The sequence below is a fragment of the Macaca fascicularis genome, chromosome 13, assembly GCF_037993035.2.
Source record: "Macaca fascicularis isolate 582-1 chromosome 13, T2T-MFA8v1.1".
NCBI lineage: Eukaryota > Metazoa > Chordata > Mammalia > Primates > Cercopithecidae > Macaca > Macaca fascicularis.
The window spans coordinates 10,567,392-10,587,489 of NC_088387.1; the positions used below are offsets into that span (position 1 = coordinate 10,567,392).

At 42.1% G+C, this 20,098-nt stretch overlaps 1 protein-coding gene across 50 annotated transcripts in view; it reads right to left on the bottom strand.

The window, feature by feature from the left end:
- Positions 1 to 20,098, bottom strand: part of UXS1 (UDP-glucuronate decarboxylase 1) — a 117,320-nt gene that overhangs the window by 67,030 nt on the left and 30,192 nt on the right. For 42 of the 50 annotated variants that reach the window (XR_012422019.1, XR_012422020.1, XR_012422018.1 and 39 more), the window contains exons 5-6: positions 14,528 to 14,588; positions 1,806 to 1,986 (exon numbers count right to left, since the gene is read on the bottom strand). Coding sequence is in view for 27 of the 50 variants with exons in the window: in XM_074011175.1 (XP_073867276.1) it covers positions 1,806 to 1,986; positions 14,528 to 14,588 (242 nt within the window). In the remaining 23 variants the exon portion in view is untranslated. The remainder of the gene's footprint in view (positions 1 to 1,805; positions 1,987 to 14,527; positions 14,589 to 20,098) is intronic. The other 8 variants (XR_012422023.1, XM_074011194.1, XM_074011193.1 and 5 more) reach the window with 1 other exon arrangement.

Consider the following 20,098-nt stretch of genomic DNA (forward strand, 5'->3'; position numbering starts at 1 on the left):
TCAATGACTGCACTCCAGCCTGGGTGACAGAGCGAGACTCTGTCTCAAAAAAAAAAAAAAAAAGGTATAATTTGGGCAGCACTTAGTGAAATGAGGGCCCAGTGCTGTGCTAAGTCCTCACAGTAGTTTTCTATTGCTGCCTAATCAAATTCAGAGGCTCAAAAAATATCCACTCACGATCTGATCTGACAGGTCTACAGGACCAGGCACAGTGTGGCTCAGCTGGTTCTTGGCTCTGCCTCCCCGCAGGCAGAAATCAAGGTGTCAGCAGGGCTGTGTTCCTTTCTTCAGAGGATGATTCAGGATGATGGCAAAATTCAGTTCCCTGAGGCTGCAGGACTGAGGTCCCCTTACAAGCTCTCAGCAGGCAGCTGGTCTCAGCTTCCAGAGGCTGCAACACTCTCCCGCTCACGGCTCCTTCAAAGCCAGCCAGGGTAGGTCAGGTCCCTCGCACACTGCAAACCTCTCCAGCTTCCCTTCTGCCTGGTCTCCCCGTGGTGTCTCTCCTATCCAATCTCTCTACCTGACTCTTCCATTCTCTGTTGCTGCCTTTGATGCTTCATGTGACTATGTGGGGGCACACCCAGATAATCCAGGATCATCCTCATTTTAAAGCCAGCTGGCTCATAACCATGATTCCATCAGCAAAGTCCTGTGACAGCACCACCTAGCATCTTGGGTTGAACCATGGGAAGGGGCATCTTAGCAAGGACCTGTGAGAATCTGCCTGCCAGGCCCTGTCACACGCATGACCTCAGTTAACCCCACAGCAATCCCAGGAGGAAGTCCAAGAGGCAAGCGAGCCCACTGAGCTATAATCTACATGGCCTCTTACACTTTACAAAAACTACAGCTTCGCTCCAAAATGAACCCCAAACAGCTTACATAATTAAATGTTTAAAAACGAAGCAAAAAACCTACCAACAAAATAACACCACGGCTGCTTTCTAAATATTAAATAGTCATCTAACCTTGGAATGGTTAGAGCAGAAAGAGAACAGAAGAAACAGCAAAAGGGATATGAACAGATGACATTGTGTTAGAAAATTTCAATCAAACGAAAAGGCAAAAACTTTGCCTTTGTGGGAAAAATGCTAAATACAAGCCCAACAGTTAACATTCCTATTACAAAGAACTCATACTAAAAGAATATTTTTTAAATGGACTAACAAAACCATTTGTATTTCTCTGATGAATTAACATGTTAAAGTCTAACCATATTTAGTAACCGGAGAAATGTACATTGAACCACTGGTTTTCTATCAAATTAGCAAGATCAAGGGACTGGCAGAGTGCGTGCTGGTGAGGACCTGCTTCCTGGTTCATATATGCATATTCTCGCCATGTCCTCACACGGTGGAAAGGCCAAGGGGACTTTCTGAGGCCTCTTTTATAAAACCACTAATCCCATTTGTGAGGGCTCTGTCTCCATGAACTGGTCACCTCCAAAGGCCTCACCTCCTAACACCACCACTGTGGGGCTTGGGATGCCAACATATGAATTTGGGGGGACACCAACATTCAGATCATAGCAGATGTGCACTACAGGAAAGTTACTTCGACAGGTCCACGAAGTTCAGGACCAGGGGTGCCATGTAGGAGAGAAGACAGCTATTCACACTGTTATAACCACTCGTTACCACAGAGACTAGGACAGCACCTCACACACATTGAGACGTTTCAAAAATAAAACCCAACATAGCTTTCAACGTGCTGAGCCAGACAGCTTACCCTCAGGGATCCCGCAGCTCGGGCGAGGCCGCCTGCGTAGCTCTGAATAATAACAAGGTGCAGTTTTCACTCACCCTCGATGTAGAGGGGCTCTACCACGTCGTGGTTAATCAGCTCGAAGTTCTCATGTCCGATCCAGTGCTCCACGTTTCTCTTCCTGCCCGTGAAGAAATTGTCCACCACGGTCACCTCGTGGCCGTCCATCATGAGTTTGTCAGTTAGATGGGAGCCCACGAACCCTGCGCCTCCGGTTACCTGCATCCGGACAGCGTGTGCGGAACATTCCCAGAAAAAGCACATGAGAACACAGTGAGGACCAGCTCCACGGAGAGACATGTCTGGTGTAGCCACGACTTAAAATGCAGGAGCAAGGCGGGGAAGGGAGACAGCAAAGGTTTTAAGGTAGCACCTTGACTCTCACTGCAGAACAAAGAGGTCACACTATCTCCAAACTCCTAAGCAGCCTAAAATTTCAAAATCCTGCTCTGGGAAGAATACAGAAAAATCGTAGTTACAAATTTCAAAATGTCTTCGCTGACAGAGAATTTCCCATTAGTCAAAGGTTCTTGTTTTATAACAAACGGGATGCTGGGCATAGCTCACATGGCTTTAATATTACTGCTGAGAACTTTAAAAATTACTTTATAGAAAAAGCGATCTGCAAAATGCAGAGATTTGGTGAACTACCCACAAAAAAACCTTAATATTTAAGTGAGATTCAAAAACCGCATGAAAAACGAGTATCTTTTAAATTGTTTACGAGAACAAATTAATAAGCAATACATGCTGTTTGTAGACTAAAGTCCTAAATGCCTAAGTCCACTGTGTGTTTAATTTCTGAGTGGTGATTTGAACACAGTGTGGTATCCACTCCCAGCCACAGAGCACGATGAGGCAGCTGTGAGGGGTCTTGACAGAAACTCGGTAATAACAAAACCTAGACCCCTGCAAAGGTGAAAAGTCAACCGCGCTTGAAAAATACTTTTAAGTTGAACACAGGTATTTTATTCCAATTAAATGGTGTAACTGGAGGAGGATAAAGGGAATTTCATCTGGGGGAAGGTTATAGGCAGTGGGAGTGAAAAGAATAGGCTCAGAAAACAGACTTGACACGTGCAACTCGATTCCCTAGGCTGCTGTATCCTGTTCTCTACTCTGCCTTCTCTTCACCAAAATTCTCATTCATTTCACCCTTCTGTTTCAAACTGAAAGAATTAATAGGAAGACAGCAATCCTTTCTACCTAAAATAAAAGTACACAAACTCCTAGGTCTATGGTTTTAAAACATGTAATTCTCCATGAAACTCCTGTTTAAAATAAATGAAATCTCACACACGATGAAATATTCACCACGGGTGAGAGAGTAAAGCCACCTGGATTTGGCCAGAGTGGTAGCTCACACCTGTAATCCCACACTTTGGGAGGCTGAGACAGGCAGATCACTTGAGATCATGAGTTTGAGACCAGTCGGGCCAACATGGTGAAACCCCATCTCCACTAAAAATACAAAAAATTAGCTGGGCGTGGTGACACACTCCTGTAATCCCAGCTACTTGGGAGGCTAAGGCAGGAGACTCACTTGAACCCAGGGGCGGAAGTTGCAGTGGATCGCACCACTGCACTCCAGCCTGGGTGACAGAACGAGGCTCCATCTCAAAATAAATAAATAAATAAATAAGTCACCTGGATGAAAAAGATCAAAAATGGCAGAGGAGAAGTAAGTGGAGGGTATAAACTAAAAATGACATCTGAGTTGGGTGCAGTGGCTCATGCCTGTAATCCCAACACTTTGGGAAGCCAAGGTGGGTGGATCATTTGAGGCCAGCTGTTTGAGACTAGCCTGGGCAGCATGGTGAAACCCCGTTTCTACTAAAAATACAAAAATCAGCCACACGTCTATAATCCCAGCTACTATGGTGGCTGAAGCAGAAGAATCACTTGAACCTAGGAGGTGGAGGTTATAGTGAGTTGAGATCACACCACTGCACTCCAGCCTGGGTGACAGAGCAAGACTCTGTCTCATAAATAAATAAATATCCTAAGTCCCCCCAACTGAGTGGACTCCCTCTTGGCCAAAGGGAATCCCAGAGAAATCCGAAAAGCTGAGTTCCCAGCCATGATGTGAAAGGAGATTGGACATGCCTCACTATACTTTTATCTTTTGGAGTTTAGACATAACTAACCAACGTTAATGTTAAAACAGAGATCATAAACAGGACCTAGGGTCGTGCCAGACAGGAGCTAAGTCACATCCCTCCAGGTCACTCTGACCCAGTGTATTGGTGAACAGACTTCCTTGTCACAACTTAGATTCCTTTCTGCTGACTCCAAAGTTTTACACAAAGATTTACGCCTTTAACCAATTACAAAGTAAAAAATCTCTGAGCCAGCGAGGTCAAGGCTGCAGTGAGCGGCAATTGTGCCATTGCACTCCAGCCAGGGTGACAGAGAGAGACCCTGTCTCAAAATAAATAAATAAAATAAAATAAATTACATAATCTCCTAACCCACCTATACCTATGAGCTCCCACTTCAAAATAGCCTGTCTTTTTGGGCCAGACCAATGTAAAGCCCCTATATATTGATTTATACCTCCTTGTAACTTCTGCCTCCCTAAAATGTATATACTGTAATCCGCCTGCCTCGGGCACACTTACTCAAGACTTCTTGGTTTTGTGTTTCCTGGGGCTGCAGTTACTCATACTGGCTCATAATAAACCTCTAAAATATTTTAGAGTTTGGTTTTTCAGTTAACAAGGCCAACCTCAAGAATAACCATCCCTTAACCACCACATAGATATTACATATGCTCTGATGAAATGTGAATCAAATGGTTAAGATAGGATGGGTGAGACCAGGCATCCTCATGCTTGATAGCTTTCACTTGGCTTTACCAATAGCAACATTTTCCAAATCCTCTTTGCCTTCAAGATAAGAAACTGACACCCAGAGAAGTTATGTCTTTGACTAAAATCCTCAGAGATCACTAGCTGGGATAGACGAAAGCTATACTCTTTCTAATTACATTCTCTCTATTGCCTGTCAATTTGTCTGGTTTGTGTTTCATCTTAAGAGCTCCCACATTCTACTGCTATACCTGAACAATGACTATGAAAAAGGATTTTCCAGAAAAATAATTGAAATTCAAAGTTGACTCACCACTACAGCTTAACTCACAGGATGAGATTTCATTTTATCTTCATGTTACTGCATTTTTCCAAGTTTTCCATGATTTTTACAGTTAAAAATTTGCAACTTTTAAAAAGAAATTTAGCCCCTTTTAATGTAACTGTTTCTCTATATGCAAATATTTCTGAAAACAAAATGTTCAGTGGCATTCTAACATCATTTCTGTGCCCAAAATACCTGGCAGACAGTTCTGAGATACCAGAGATGCAGCATATTAAACTATATGTGATCATCTCCAACATCTCACTAGTCTTAGTACTGACATAAAATTGTTGGAAGCACCTTGGCTTGACTAAAACGCATGGGAATTTTCTTTTTTTCTGAAGTAATTTCCTTCTACCTAAAATACTTAAGATTTATATAACATAGCTGGATGGTTATGCAATTTTTTATCCTAATCAATGTTAGCCCACTAGGCAAGTGTTTCAAATAGAAACAAATTTGGTGAAAGCTTAGCACTTACAAAGCTCTATCAGGAACACTAATCACCAAACCCAAGGATACTCTTTGAGTAACAAGGAGCTAATACCCAAAAGAGAATAGGAGAAAAGAAGTAAGACCTCTTACAATGAGATGGATTAGAACTTACACAGCTTTGCATGGCTTTCTAGTATAGGGGTTTGTCTCAGTGTGCTTTCTGGCTCGCTCTTGTGGGTGCCAATAGGCAGCTAAAATGGTGTAGCTCAAGGTCAGCATTCAAACTTGTGATGCTTAGCAAATTAGCAAAAAATCAAAAAATGCATTTCAAAGCAAGCCTTCTCTTTCTGTTGAAGCTGTTCTAAGGCTTACCAATTTGCTGAAAAGGCTTCAAGTTATAGCAACAATATACCAGACTCATAGGCCAAATGCCTCGGAAATGCGACTAACCTATGAAATGGCAGGTGAGGGGGAATAAACTAAGTCTGTTTGCTGTGGTGATGTGTAAAGCAAAATAAATTCTACAACACTCAGCATCGACAGGAAGATCATTGCACGTGTACATAATAAAATTCATGGCAAGATTTTGCAGCATTCATGTATCAGTGCCGCTGTGCTTTTAATGTGTCCACCAAAAGCAGGTTTTGGTAATTTAATCCCCAGTGTAACAGTGTTTAGGCCATGAGGTGAAGTAAATGGATTAATGCCACTATCAGAGGAGTGAGTTTGTTATCGTGGAAGCGTGTTCCGCATAGAAGCATGAGTTAAGTCCCTTTGGTCTCTCTCTTGCCCTCTCTTTACCCATCCACTATGTGATGACATAGCAAGAAGACCCTCACCAGATCACAACCCCTTGTTCTTGGACTCCCCAGCCTCCAGAACCATGAGTCAATAAATTTCTGTTATAAATTACCCAGTCTTAGGTACTCTGTCATAGCAGCACAAAAAGAATTAGGACAGAAAATGGGTACCAGGGAAGTGGGATGGTTGCTTATGCAAACACCTGAAAATGTGGAAAAAGCTTGGGAACTAGGTAATGAGTAGAGGCTGGAAGAATCTGGAGGTGCATGGTAGAAAAAGCCTAGACTTCTGTGAATGGAGGGTTAAAGAGACAGTGGTGAGGGCTCAGAAGAGAAGAGCCATGGGGGAAGTCTGGAACTTCTTAGAGATTACTTGTAATATGGTTGTGGTCAGAACAGCTGGAAATATGGACAGTGAAAGTCATTCTGATGAGGTCTCAGATGGAAATGATGAACGTATCACTGGAAACTGGAGTAAAGGCTATCCTTGTTACAAAGTGGCAAAGAACTTGGCTGAAATGTGTCTGTGTCCTCTGGCTTTATGAAGGCAAAATTTACAAGCCATGAGCTAGGATATCTGGTGGAAGAAATTTCTGGCAAAATATTAAAAGAATTGCATGACTTCTTTTAACTACACAGAGTAAAATAAAAAATGGTTTAGAGACAGATTGTATAACTAAAAGGGAAAGAGAACAAAAAAAATTTTTTTTAATCCCCAGCTTTGCCATATAAAGAATGAAAAAGTGTGGGAGAGTGCAGACAACTGACTCTTTGATACACAGATTAGCATGGCTAGAAGGAAGCCAGGTTCTGTCCGTTAACACAACGGGAGAACGACCCTGAAGGCATTTCAGAAATCCTCCAGGTAGGTTGGGACCTTGAGGCCAACGTTTCCAGAGAGGTGCTCAAGGTCAGCATTCATTGCTCTGTGCTGCCACAAGTCTCTGCTCCCCTTAACACTCCTCAACCAGCACAGCTGTGGCTCCTGCCAGTCCAGACACAGCTCAAGCTACCACTTTGGAAGATACAGGCTGTGAACGGTGGCGGTGTCCATGTGGTGCTCTAATTCTGCAAGTGTGCAGAATGCAAGAGCCATGAGAACATGGCTTCTTCCATCTAGATTTCAAAGGATGTCACAAATAGCCTGGGGCGGGGTGGGAGGTGGTGGGGGGCCGGGGCGGGGTAGGCAGAGACTCACTGCAGTAATACAGCTGCCACCAAGACTCCAGAACTGTAAAGCCACCAGCATGTAACACCAGCCTGAGGAAGTTACAGGCACAGAACTCCAACTCATGAGAGCTGCCAGGTGGACTGAGACCAACAAAGCCACAGGGCTGGGGCTCCCAGAGGCCTTGGAGGTCCAACCCCTACCCCAGTGTACCCAGGACTCAGGCCATGGAGTCAAGAAAGATGATCCGGAGCATTACGATTGAATCTTGTTTGCCCTGTTGGGTTTTGGACTTACTTGGGACCAGTTACCCTGTTCTTTCCTATTTCTCTCTTTTGGAATGGGCATGTTTACCCCATGCCTGTTCCACCATTGTATTTTACAAGTAGATAACTTGTTTTGATTTCACAGGCTCACAGTTGAAGGGGAATTTGCCTTCAGATGAATCATGCCTTGAATTTTACCCAAATGATGTTTAGATGAGACTTTGGACTTTCGAATTGGTGCTGGAACAAGTTAAAATGCTGGGCTACTGGGATGAAATAAATACGTTTTGCATGTGAAAAGGACATAAATTCTAGAGACCACAGCCAGAATGCTATGGGTTTGAAGGTGTACCCCCAAAAGCATGCACTGGAAACTTAATTCCCAATGCAACAGTATTGGGAGGTGAGGCCTGATGAGAAGTTATTAGGTTATGAGGGCCCCACCCTCATGAATGAATTTATGTCACTATCGTGGCAGTGGGTTATGTGTAAAAGGATGAGTTGGGTCCCCTTTGTCTCTCTCACCCAGTCTCTGCCCTTCTGCCACGGGATGATGCAGCAAGAACACCCCTTGATATTGGACTTGCCAGCCTCCAAACCATAAGCCAACACATTTCTACTTACAAATTACCCAGTCTCTGGTAACCTGTTACAGCGGCACAAAACAAACTAAGAAGAGTAGACTACCAGATTTGTGATCGGTCTGACAACACGGCAACAAAACATTAGAAAAATTAATTTGTCTATGCTACTTGAGACACTAATGTATTTCCAAATTCATGCTCAAATGCATATGCCTTTTTGAGGCAATAGAAATAACCTCAAAAGAGGGACATACAAGTATTAACAGACTTCAGAGTCTGCTCACAGCGAGTTATGTAAGCCATCTCAAAAAGGTAAGAGACTTTATGTAACTTCCAGAAGAATAGAGAGATTACATGGGGCAATAGTCTAATATCAATTCAGGAGTGACAATAATATTTTAGGGATGCAAAGTCCTACAGCCTAGGTGATGGGTAAAAGAACAAACCAACCTGTGTACTAGTCATTTCAACATCAAGGTCATGTATAAATCATTTCTTGTAGAATTGCAGTGTAAAGTGCTCCACAGACCTGTTCCCCAAGGAAACAACCATAAATGGTCCAAATTATTTTTTTAAATAACCAGTAAAAGTCTCTGGAAATTGTGCTAAGCATGTACAGCAAATGAAGTAACATGTATTCAAGAAAATATAAAATTCACTTTGGGAGGCTGAGGTGGGCAGATAGCCTGAGGTCAGGAGTTCAAGATCAGCCTGGACAACATGGTGAAACCTCATCTCTACTAAAAATACAAAACTGAGCTGGGCATGGTGGAGCACACCTGTAATCCCAGTTACTTGGGAGGCTGAGACAGGAGAATCACTTGAAATCAGGAGGCGGAGGTTGCAGTGACCCGAGATTGTGCCACTGCACTCCAGCCTGGGTGATGAAGCGAGATTCCACCTCAAAAAAAAAAAAGAAAAAGAAAAAAAGAACAAAGAAAGAAAGAAAGAAAATATAAAATTAAGTAAGAACAGCAAGAGTACGCAACACTTGAGTCCAACCCCACAGTTTAGAGTGGGGAATGTGCTGGGTGTGGCCAAGAAAATGAGACTCCCACTCAAAAGATATGGTATCTCACTAGGAAGGGCCACTTGGCAGTACTTCCCAGACAGGGAAGGCTGAGAATAATAGGATTCCAGTCACGGTTGCCCCAACTTACTTAGAAGGGAGAAGTTCCATGCCAAGAGGGGCAAGGATAAAAAATCAGTGGCTACAGCACCCTGATTATAAAACAGAGATGTTGCTCCCACCCCAGCTTCAGGGCAGTGGTTCAGAGGTTTTCCTGGGGGACAGAGGTACTGAAAACAGTGCACTCAAAAGCTCTCCCTAAAGGGAGTTGACTTTATCTCAAAAGGAAAGTGGAGAAGTTCAAGCATAAGGGTGCTCTCAAGAACAACGGAGATGCAGATGGTAAGCAATACATAGAAGGCAGTAGATCCATGAGAATAAAAAGCTAAATCCAAGGCCAGCTTGTTTAACAGAAAGAACCAGGCAGAGGACACTTAAGAAACCTCAAAGACTGGTCTCAAAATCTACCCCTGCCAAGGGGGCAGAATTTAACTGAATCAGGCTGAAGAGCAATTTAAAACACACAGCCTTGTTGAAAAATAAAGCAATTAGCTAGCAACCCCGGCAGCCTAACAGCTGGGTGAGATACTCCACAGGCTTAATAGAGAAGTCAGGGAAAGAGACTGTCAACATGAGCCTGTAAGAGCCACCATCATCCCAGGGGGTGTGGCCAAGGCTACATCCTCCAAGGATCAACAGTTAAAGCTTCACACTGGAGTGGCGGGGAGGGAATAGGGAACACTTCACTAAAGTAGACCTGACAAGTCACTAAACAAAAAAACAAGTAAATAAAATAAAACAAGTTGGGGAAGGTGGGGGTTGGGATGAGGGCACAGTATCTAGAAGTGCTACATTACAATATACTACCTAAAATGCCCAGTTTTCTACATCAAATTACAAGACATGTGAAGAAACAGAAATGGGTGACCCACAAACAGAAAAAAAAAAAAAAATCAATAAAAACTGTCTGTATGAAGTCCCCAGAGTTGGATATAACAAAGACACCAAAGCAACCACCATAAATATTAGGTTGGTGCAAAAGTAACTGCAGTTTTTGCCGTTAAAAGTAATGGCAAGTGTTCAAAGACCGAAAGGAAACCATACTTAAAGTAGTACATAGATAATAAAGAGAGATTACAAACTAGAAACAAATTGAATTCTGGAGTTGAAAAATACCACAATTGAAACTAAAAATTCAACAGAGGGATTCAACAGTCGATTAGAACTAGGCTAAAGAATCAGCAAACTTGGATTGAAAGGGCTTATGCAACCCCAAGATCAGAGGAAATACAGGAAACTACACAGAGCCTCAGACAAATACAGGACACCAGTAAGTGCGTCGACATGCATGCTGCACTGGGAGTATCAGAAAAGGGAAAGGAATACAAAACGTATTCAAAGAAATAATGGCTGAAAACTCCCCAGAATTGATGATCATATGAATGTACATATTCAAGAAGTTCAATGAACTGCAATTAGGATGAGCACAAACAAAAACAGATGCACACAGATACATCGTTCTAGAAATCCCACAAACCAAAGACAGACAAGATAATATTTTGAAAATAGCTGTACTAGGTTGGATACTGTCCTACAAAGTTTATGTCTGTCCCACAGCTTCAGAAAGTGACTTTATTTGAAAATAAAGCCCCTGTAGATGTAGTTAGTTAAGAAAAGGTTTTACCGGATTAGGGTGGGACCTTAATCCACTACTAGAAGCAAACAAGGACCCACGTGCTGCCGGAGGCAGAGACTACAGTGATGTCTCTACAAGCCAAAGAACACCAAGGATTTCTGGCAATAAGACAAGCTGGGAGAAAAGCATGGGGAAAATTCCCCTCAGAGCCTTCAGAGGGACATAGGCATGGCCCTGCTGACATCTTGATTTCAGACTTTTATCTTTTAGAACTGCGAGGGATTAAATTTCTGTTGTTTTAAACCACTCAGATGGTGGTAACTGTTACACAAATCCTAGGAAATGCATACAGCAGAAAAAGAAAAATGACTTGTCACATATAAGGGAACCCCAATATGATTAACAGCTGGTTCATTACAACAAACAATGGAGAAAGCAGTGGATGGCATACGTATTACTTCATTTTGTGCTGCCATAAAGGAATGCCTGAAGGTGGGTGATTTACAAAGCAAAGAGGTTTATTTGGCACACGGTCCTGCAGGCTGTACATGAAGCATGGCTCCAGCATCTGCTTCTGGTGATGGCTTTGGAGAGCTTTCAATCCTAGTAGAAGGCTTAGGGGAAGCAGGCATGTCACATGGCAAGAGAGGGAGGAGAAGGGGGTCCCATACTCTTTTTTAACAATCAGATCTCGTGTGAACTCATTACAGTGGGGTGTGCACCAAGCCATTCATGAAGAATCTGTCCCCATGACCCAAATAATTCCCACTAGGCCCCACCTCCAACACTGGAGATCAAATTTCAACATGGGATTGGGAGGCTGAAACAAATATCCAAACTCTATCAACATATTTAAAGTGTAAAAATAAACTGGCAGTCAACAATCTTATATACAACCAAAAATAACTTTCAAAAATAAGACATCCCTAGATAAACAAAAAATGAGAGAGCTCATTGCTAGCAGACCTACCACACAAGAAATACTAAAGGATGTTCTTCAGGCTGAAAGCAAGTGACCCCAGATAGTAACTGGATTCTACAGGGAAAGAGAAGGGAAAGGTACCAAGTAGGAAATTAGTTAATTATAAGGGATTCACTCAGTGACTCACCTAGAACAACTTTTAGTCCTGCAAGCTCCGTTTGTGGTAAGTGACCTATACAGATGAACACAAATACTTATCTTTCTTAAAACTACCTACAGTATTCAGTATAGCAACATGCTATACAGATTTGCAGCCTGGGAGCAATAGGTCATACCACGCAGCCTAAGTGTGTAGCAGGCTGTACCATCTGGGTTTGTGTAAGTCCACTCTGTGATGCTCACAGAACAACAACAAAAACAATTACCAATGCATTTCTCAGAACGTATCCCCATTGTTAAGTGATGCTTGACTGTACATTTATGGTAAAATGATTTTCAACAAGGGTGCCAGGAAAATTCACTGGGCAATAAATAGTCTTTTCAATAAATTGTGCTGGACAACTGGACAGCCATATGCAGAAGAATGATGATGTAATATCCTATTCAAAAACTACCTCAAAATAGATCACAGACCTAAACTTAAGAACAAAATCTATAAAACTCCTAGGAAAAAAACACAGTAAATCTTTGTGTCCTTAGTTTAGGCAATGATTTCTTAAATAAGACACACCCAAGTGCAAGCAGCAAAAGAGAAAAAAACAGACTTCATCTTTAAAACATTTATGCTTCAAAGAACACCATCAAGAAAGTAAAAAGACAACCCACAGAATGAGAAAAAATATTTGCAAATAACATACCTGATAAGAAACTTGAATCAAGAATATATAAAGAACTCAACTCAATAATGAAAAGAAAAATAACCCAATTAAAGAATAGGGTAAGTATTTAATAGAAATTTCTCCAAAGAAGACATAGAAATGACCAATAAGCACACAAAAAGATGCTCAACACCACGAGCTATCAGAGAAATGCAAATTCAAACCACAAAAAGATATCACTTCACACCCAGTAGAAAGGCTACAATCAAAAAGACAGTAAGAAGTGGTGTTGAGGATGTGGAGCAACTGGAACCCTCATATACTGCTGGTGGAAATGTACAATGGTGCAGCTGCTCTGGTAAACAGCAGTTCCTCGAAAGGTTAAACAGAGTCACCCTATGACACATATAACAAATGTACAGTCGTCCCTCAGTATCCACAGGGAATTGGTTCCAGGACCACACCCCACCCCCCATACCTAAATGCAAAGATGCTCAGGTTCCACATATGAAATAGTGTAGTATTTGCATGTAACCCACACACATCCTCCTGTATACTTTAAATCATCTCTAGATAATTATAATACCTAATACAATGTAAATGTTACGTAAAAATGTTATACTGTATTGTTTAAGGAATAATAACAAAAGTCTGCACATATTCAGTACAGACATAACCACTGTGGGCCTAACTACATTTTCAATTCATGGTTAGCTGAATCTATAGGTGTGGAACCCACTGTATAAATAAAATGTGGTATATTCACATAATGGATTATTTGGTAACAAAAATATATTAACTACTGATACAAGCTACCACATGAATGAAACCTGAAAACACGCTAAGTGAGAAAAGCTAGTCACAAAAGGCAAACATTGCATTATCCCATCTATATAAAATACTCAGAATTGGCAAATCTACATGGACAGAAAACAGATTAATGGTTGCCTAGGCATTGGGGTGTGGAAGGCCTTAGGGGAAAATGGAGAGTGACTGCTAACGGGTATAGGCTTTCCTTAGGGGGTTCTAAAATTGGATGTGGTAATGGTTGTACAACTCTGTGAATACATTACAAACTATTGAATTATACATTTTAAGGGGGAATTGTATGGTATGTGAATCATATCTCAACAAATCTGTTACTTTAAAAAAATGCAACATGCAATATTTTTGGACATAATTTGTTACCTAATAGTTAAAAGGGTTTCTTTCATTGGTGAGTTTATACTGATGTTCAAAAAGAGCACTATTAGCCAAGGAAGCCCCCAGGGTATTCATCAAAGTGGTCTGTGAACCAGAAAAGGTGAAAAACCACAGCTCCCAAGTTTCATACTTCCTCAAAAAGATAAACACAGGGTTTCCACACAATCCAGTAATCCCACTCCTAAGTATATCTAAAAGAACTGAAAATCCTACGTCCACACAAAAACTTACACACATGCATTCATAGCAGCATTATTCACAATAGCCTCCAAGTGGAAACAACTCCAAATACCCATCAATTGAGAAACAGGGAAACAGTATGTGGTACATCCATACAATGGAGTATTGTTCAGCCATGAAAAGGAATGAAGAGTACGATTCATGCTAGAGCTGAGCCTTGAAGACAGACCAAATATCACATTATTTCATTTGGATGAAATGTTCAAAAAAGGCAGATTCATAGAGATAGAGAGTAGTTTTAGTGGTTTCCCAGAGCTGGCGGGAGGGGGCTGGGAAATGGAAGTGACTGCTAATGGGTACAGGACTTCTTTTTGGGGTGATGAAAATATTGTGGAATCAGAATGCGGTGCTAACTCTGTGGACATACTATAAGCCACTGAATTGTATCTTTGAGAAGCATGAATTCTATGATATGTGAATTATCTCTCAATGAAAAAAGAAAGTTTCTTAATATTACAAATACTAATCAGGTGTGCAAACTTACCAAAATTCTTTTCCGATCCTTTTCCGATAAAAACTTTACTGGTGGGTATTTCTGGGTAAAGCTGCATAATATAAAGAGATTCAAAAGGAAAAAGTCAAACATCCTATCTGAATATTTTCTCTATCATCAAAGCATGTGTCAGGTTTTGGGACTGTTATTGTTTGCTCCTTCTCTCTACTCTTGAATGAGTGCTGGAGAAACCAAGGAGTCACTAGTTAACTTGAGGTCAAGAGCTATCTAACCTGCTCCTTGTTTAGGATCAAGCTAAGGACATGACTTGAGATTCTACCTCTGAGAAGCGAAAGCTTAAGGAACTACAGGCTTCCAGCAGCTGCTAAAGCAGGGCAGGCACTACCTCTACTAGTCCAGACAAAACCACACCATAAGGAAGATGGACATGAAACTGCCTTTGCAAAATTGTAATGAGAGAAATCTAATGACTGGCTCCATCTTGCTTTTAATCTCACAGGCTAAATTTTTGTTTTTGTTGTTTTTGCTTATTTTAGTACAGAGGCCAAGATAACTAGGAGAGGAATTTATAGTAAAATGTTGAGGCAAGGAAAACTGACCCTCCTCGTTTCGAGATTGAAGCCACATTCCTAAGCTGAGGTTAGAGTTATGGTAGGGTCTGAACTTTGCTAAAGAATAAGCATAAACATTGACCTGCCATTGCTTAGCTTAGCTTGTTTATCTGTATATTGCTTACTGCCCCAGAGTCACTCAAACAGAGGTTGCAAGATTTGTAACTTCTCCAATAACCTCTACAGATAATATCACTTCTGTGAATCCTAAATAAACGGTATTTGAGGTATCTTTCAGATTTAGCATTTTGGCATACAGATGAAGAGATGTCACCTGGTCCTCAGACTCTGCTTCCACGAACTGATTCAGCTGCGTGAAGACAGTTTCGACACCCTCATGATTTCACATCCAGCCAATCAATTGTTTCAGCTCCCCAGACCCCGCCCACCAAACTACCCTAAAAACCCAAGCCTCCGAGTTCTCACGGAGGCAGATCTGAGAAACCGCTCCCATTCTCACAGGTGGCTGGCCCTGCGATTGAACTCTTTCTTGGCTGTAACACCTGTTGTTCTCAGTGCCTTGGTTTTCTCAGGGCAGTGGGCAAGAAGAACCCACCAGGCTATAACCATGGCATTCTCTAGGTACTGCACCACCAGGGCCCAGGTGGAAGAAAGCAGCTTCATGAAGTCACAGGCCCAACGCACGAGGACTGCCCCGCAAGAGTGAGAAAAGGTATTAATGAAACTTTGTCTCCTGCTCCAGGAATTTTCACAGTCACGGCATCCTCTTTCTGACCAGCGTCCCTGGTAAAACAATGGAGCATCAGCATCTTCTGTCTCTGTGGGTCTGCTCTGACTCCATCTTAAATCTCACTTATCTTTTGATGCCCTCTTGCTGCCCTAAGGTGCCATGGGTCCCCAGCCCACACTCATGTCCCAGGAGCAGGGCAGTGTGATGAGAATAGAAAACATCCAGTGAGAGGTAATAAACACAGAGCCGAAATAGTCATTTTTAAAGTGATTCAGGTAGGAACAAAAGTGCTTGAAATAAAATCTGAGACATCAGCTTTATGGTCATTACACTAATTGGAGAGGTTGGGCCAGGTCCATCCCTGCCCTGTCCCCAGCACAGACACAGCAATATAGGATACAGAATGCACTTCCTTAATGGTCGCTGAACTGAAGGGAATATGAAGGGTCATTAGACAGAAGTCCCTGAAGCAGGGGTTTCTCATCTCCAGAAAGCCAGGAGCATGCTTAAATGGGAGTCAAAGGGCTATTACAATGCAGACGAATTCCCCCATTAAGAACTTCCAGAGTCTCAAAAGCTCAAGTTCCCCTTGCAGACTACAAAAGCAGATGGGAGAGTCTGAGGGCATAGGTGGGAACTCCAGGGTTCCCCTTGTGAGCCCGCCGAGTGTCTTTAGTCCTTGCCGCCCACAGGAAGGGCCTCGGGAATGTTATCCACGCAGCTGGGGAGCAGGTGCAAGTTCTGCCTTCAGTCAGGAGCGATGCTGTTAGACTGGCGGGAGCAGCACACACGTCTTGTTTGCCAAGTAACACTTCTTGTCATTCCGTCTCTTCCCTCACCAACTCAGCTGGGGGACGGCACTGTAAATCTCAGAGTTATCTGTGTGTGCCTCTCACACCGCTCCAATTGTCCTCATTTCTCTGAGCTCACGACATCCAGGTCTTCAGCCTCAATCCCTGAGTGGCACACCCAGTGCCGTGGCACAGGTGAGACCCTCTTTCCTTCCCACGACTGCTCACAAGCACCGGGGCTACTCCGGACTGTGTTGTGAAAATGCTGGTGCCGTCTCTGACTGGTAACTTCCCCTCACTCACCTTCAGGGCTCCTTCTCTATTGTGTATACGATTTTAGAGTCAGGACCGCGCGGGAATGGGAGTATAGCTACATACAGGAAGACGAGGTGCAGGAGAGAAACCAATTCAGTGAGGAGCGGAGGCGCAGGACTGTAGAGTGTGCATCCGGGGCCACGGAAACAAATGTTAATCCAAGCTGTCAGCTTAGAATAGTCCCTATCTGAAAGCTTAAAATGAAATGTGGTGTGCTACTTATACCAAGAGGAAACGGCCAAACCGTTTTATTACAGGAAATGTACTTCAAAGAAATTGAACTGAAGCAAAGGCATGGTTGCCTGACACACGCAGTGACAGGCGTAAGATGGACTAAAAAATACTTCAAATGCAGTGTGCTGACACCTTTAATTTAAAAGACGAAAAATAGTTGAGTTTCTTGCTTTGTTTCTCTTCAATACGTAGCAGCCGAGTTTCAGATTTCATATGTATACGCTCAAGTAATTAAACTTTTAAAAAACTATCTTATACTCCTCACTTCTTCCTGTGAGAAGCCACACATACAAAGCTGACAGTAACAGGAAGGGGAGGGTGCCTGTGGGGTCCTCCTCAGTATGCATGTCATCCTGTTTTCCTCCTTGCAGTAATGGGTGACGGAGCACAGTGACCGACAGAGTGCAGTGACCATGTGGATGCTGTTGGCTGGGCCACATGCTGAGCCAGCTGCCTGGTGCTCCCAAGCACCTGCTGGACTGACCCAGGGCTGGGCAGGGGCACAAGGCCTTTTTTTTTCTTTTTTTGAGACAAGGTCTCACACTCCGTCGCCCCAGATGGAGTATAGCGGCATCATCACAGCCCACTGCAGCCTTGTATTTTTTGTAGAGATGAGGTTTCATTATGTTGTCCAGGCTGGGCTCGAATGCCTGGGCTCCAGCCACCGGCCTGCCGAGGCTTCCAAAGTGCTGGTATTACACCGTGCCTGGCCCACAAGGCTTCTTAAAGACCTGTAGCAGGTGAAAATCCTACCCAGTGTACTGGCTCATCCTCTTATTTGGGAACTTTCCATTAAGCACCGTTCTACACTAGGCACTAGGGGTTAAGCAGCGAAACGCAGCAAAGGCCTGAGGCCTGCATTCCTAAGCGAGAGAGAAACCAGCAAGCAGAGGCAGAATGAGGGATGAACTAGGTAACAAATCTTTTCTTACAGTCCCAAATGAACACTTTACTAATTATTAATGTTTTATGCCATTCGAGATAAAACTTACTGTTTAGCCAGTAAGTAGTATTCTTACTTAGAATTTAAATGATCATCATTTGCCATCTATTCAAAGAACATTTAAAGATACAGAGTTAAAATTAAACAAATGGCATATAATCAAAGTACTAAGCAATGGGAGTGTGATAAAAGAGAAAAAGCCCACATACAATCCATTTACTCAGGATTCTAGAATGACACTGTCTTCTTTCTTTCCCTGTATATATATAACCCGTAACTTCCAAAAATATCTTTCGTTCTTGGGGGCCACTTTGCTCAAAGTGACAAGCACATCAAGTAAACCTACTTCCAGTCACATTCTTATCTTGTCAGTGTCGAGATGGTAGTTTGATCATCTTTATCACACACTTAGGAAAAGTAAAGCTAGACGGAGTTCCATCAATTTCTATTGTCACGCTTTTTTAGCCAGGCCTGCACTTGACCTTCTGACACAGTAATGCAGGCATGTGGATCACCTGACTTGCTGACCAACCTGAAGGACAGAACCATTCCAGAATGAATCACCTGCAAGCAGCCCCAGAGGCAAATGTTTGCCCTCTGCCCCTATTTTCAAGGTGGTCTCACAGGTTGACAAGAATAAAGTGTTAGTAAATTCTTAGGATCAAATTCTTATTTGTGCTTCTCTGTCCAGTTTAAAAGCACACACTCAAAAAAACATCACAAAAGTATCAAAGAGATTGTGTAATCCTCACATGTTGAGAGCTCTTGTTCATAAGCTATTGCCTTAGGGAAGTTATCGAATTGAGACATTTTTCTTTTCATAAATGAGTACTATCATCTAAAGAAAATAATCACTGGTCGACAAGTTTGTTTTTTTTGACCAATATATAAAACGTGTGTTGGGTTATTTCTTATCGTTCCAATTTTTCTAAAAAAAAAAAAAAAAAGGCTTCCAATTAACATCTCTCAATTCTGCTGTCTTATCAAAGGCAGATTTTCTGGCTCCCATCCAAGGAAATATTACAAGCTGTATAACTGAAGCACAAAATCACAGCAAAAAAAAATTTAAAGCACAAGTAGCAACCTTATATTACTAAGGGAATCTGTTAAAAATTACTGACAACTTTTGTTCTGGTAAGTGCTGAAATTAACAATTTGCTTGACTGCTCAGTTGAGTATAAGAAGAAAGTTTAATGATGCTTTTTTTTGTTTAATGATGCTTTTCCAATCGTATTTCCCTTTGATCATTTAATGAAAATCAAAGAAAAACTGCTCTTCATTTCTTCATTTTTGTTCTGGACTTGATAAAAGGCTCATCTAATGCTGACACACATCATCCAAACTCATCCCAAGAAAGGGGAAAAAAATCACATCAACTTTAATACATGCTGTCATTTTTCTTTTTAAAATTTCTAAAGACTCAACTGCTACTCCAGACATTGTTTTTCGAATACAGTACGTGCAAAAGGAAAGTCCCAGAGCCTGAGGCTCAGCGGCCTTGGGAGTGCCTGAGAGAGAACCTGAGGGCGATAGTGTCCCAAAGGGTGAAGAGAGGTTCTCTCTGGAATCTGACTCAAATAAATGTTTCTATCGTATTCCATTCATTCTTCCTCCCACTTCACCTGGACTAAATTCTGGAAACCTCATAAACTTTGGTGACAAAAGCAGCTAAATGACTACACATGACACACCACAGGCTCCACACTCTTATTTTGTGGTGTTGCATATGGTACTATGTTTTAGGCCCAGAGGATTGTCGTCCTGTTTCGGAATTCTAGCCAACTGATCAATATGTGCAGAAGTTAAAGGAAAATGTGAGGCCTGGCCTCAACTTCTATGTAATAAATTTGCAGAAATTCAGACATTCAGAGTTTCAACAAGGAAGATCTTAACACATCTAGGTTGACTCTTCTCCCAATGTTCTATCTGGGTATTACACTCAAAGCGGGGGAAATGCATATGTAGACATTTATTTAGGTTGGTAGAGTTTGGAGAAAACAAACTGAGAATTAATTA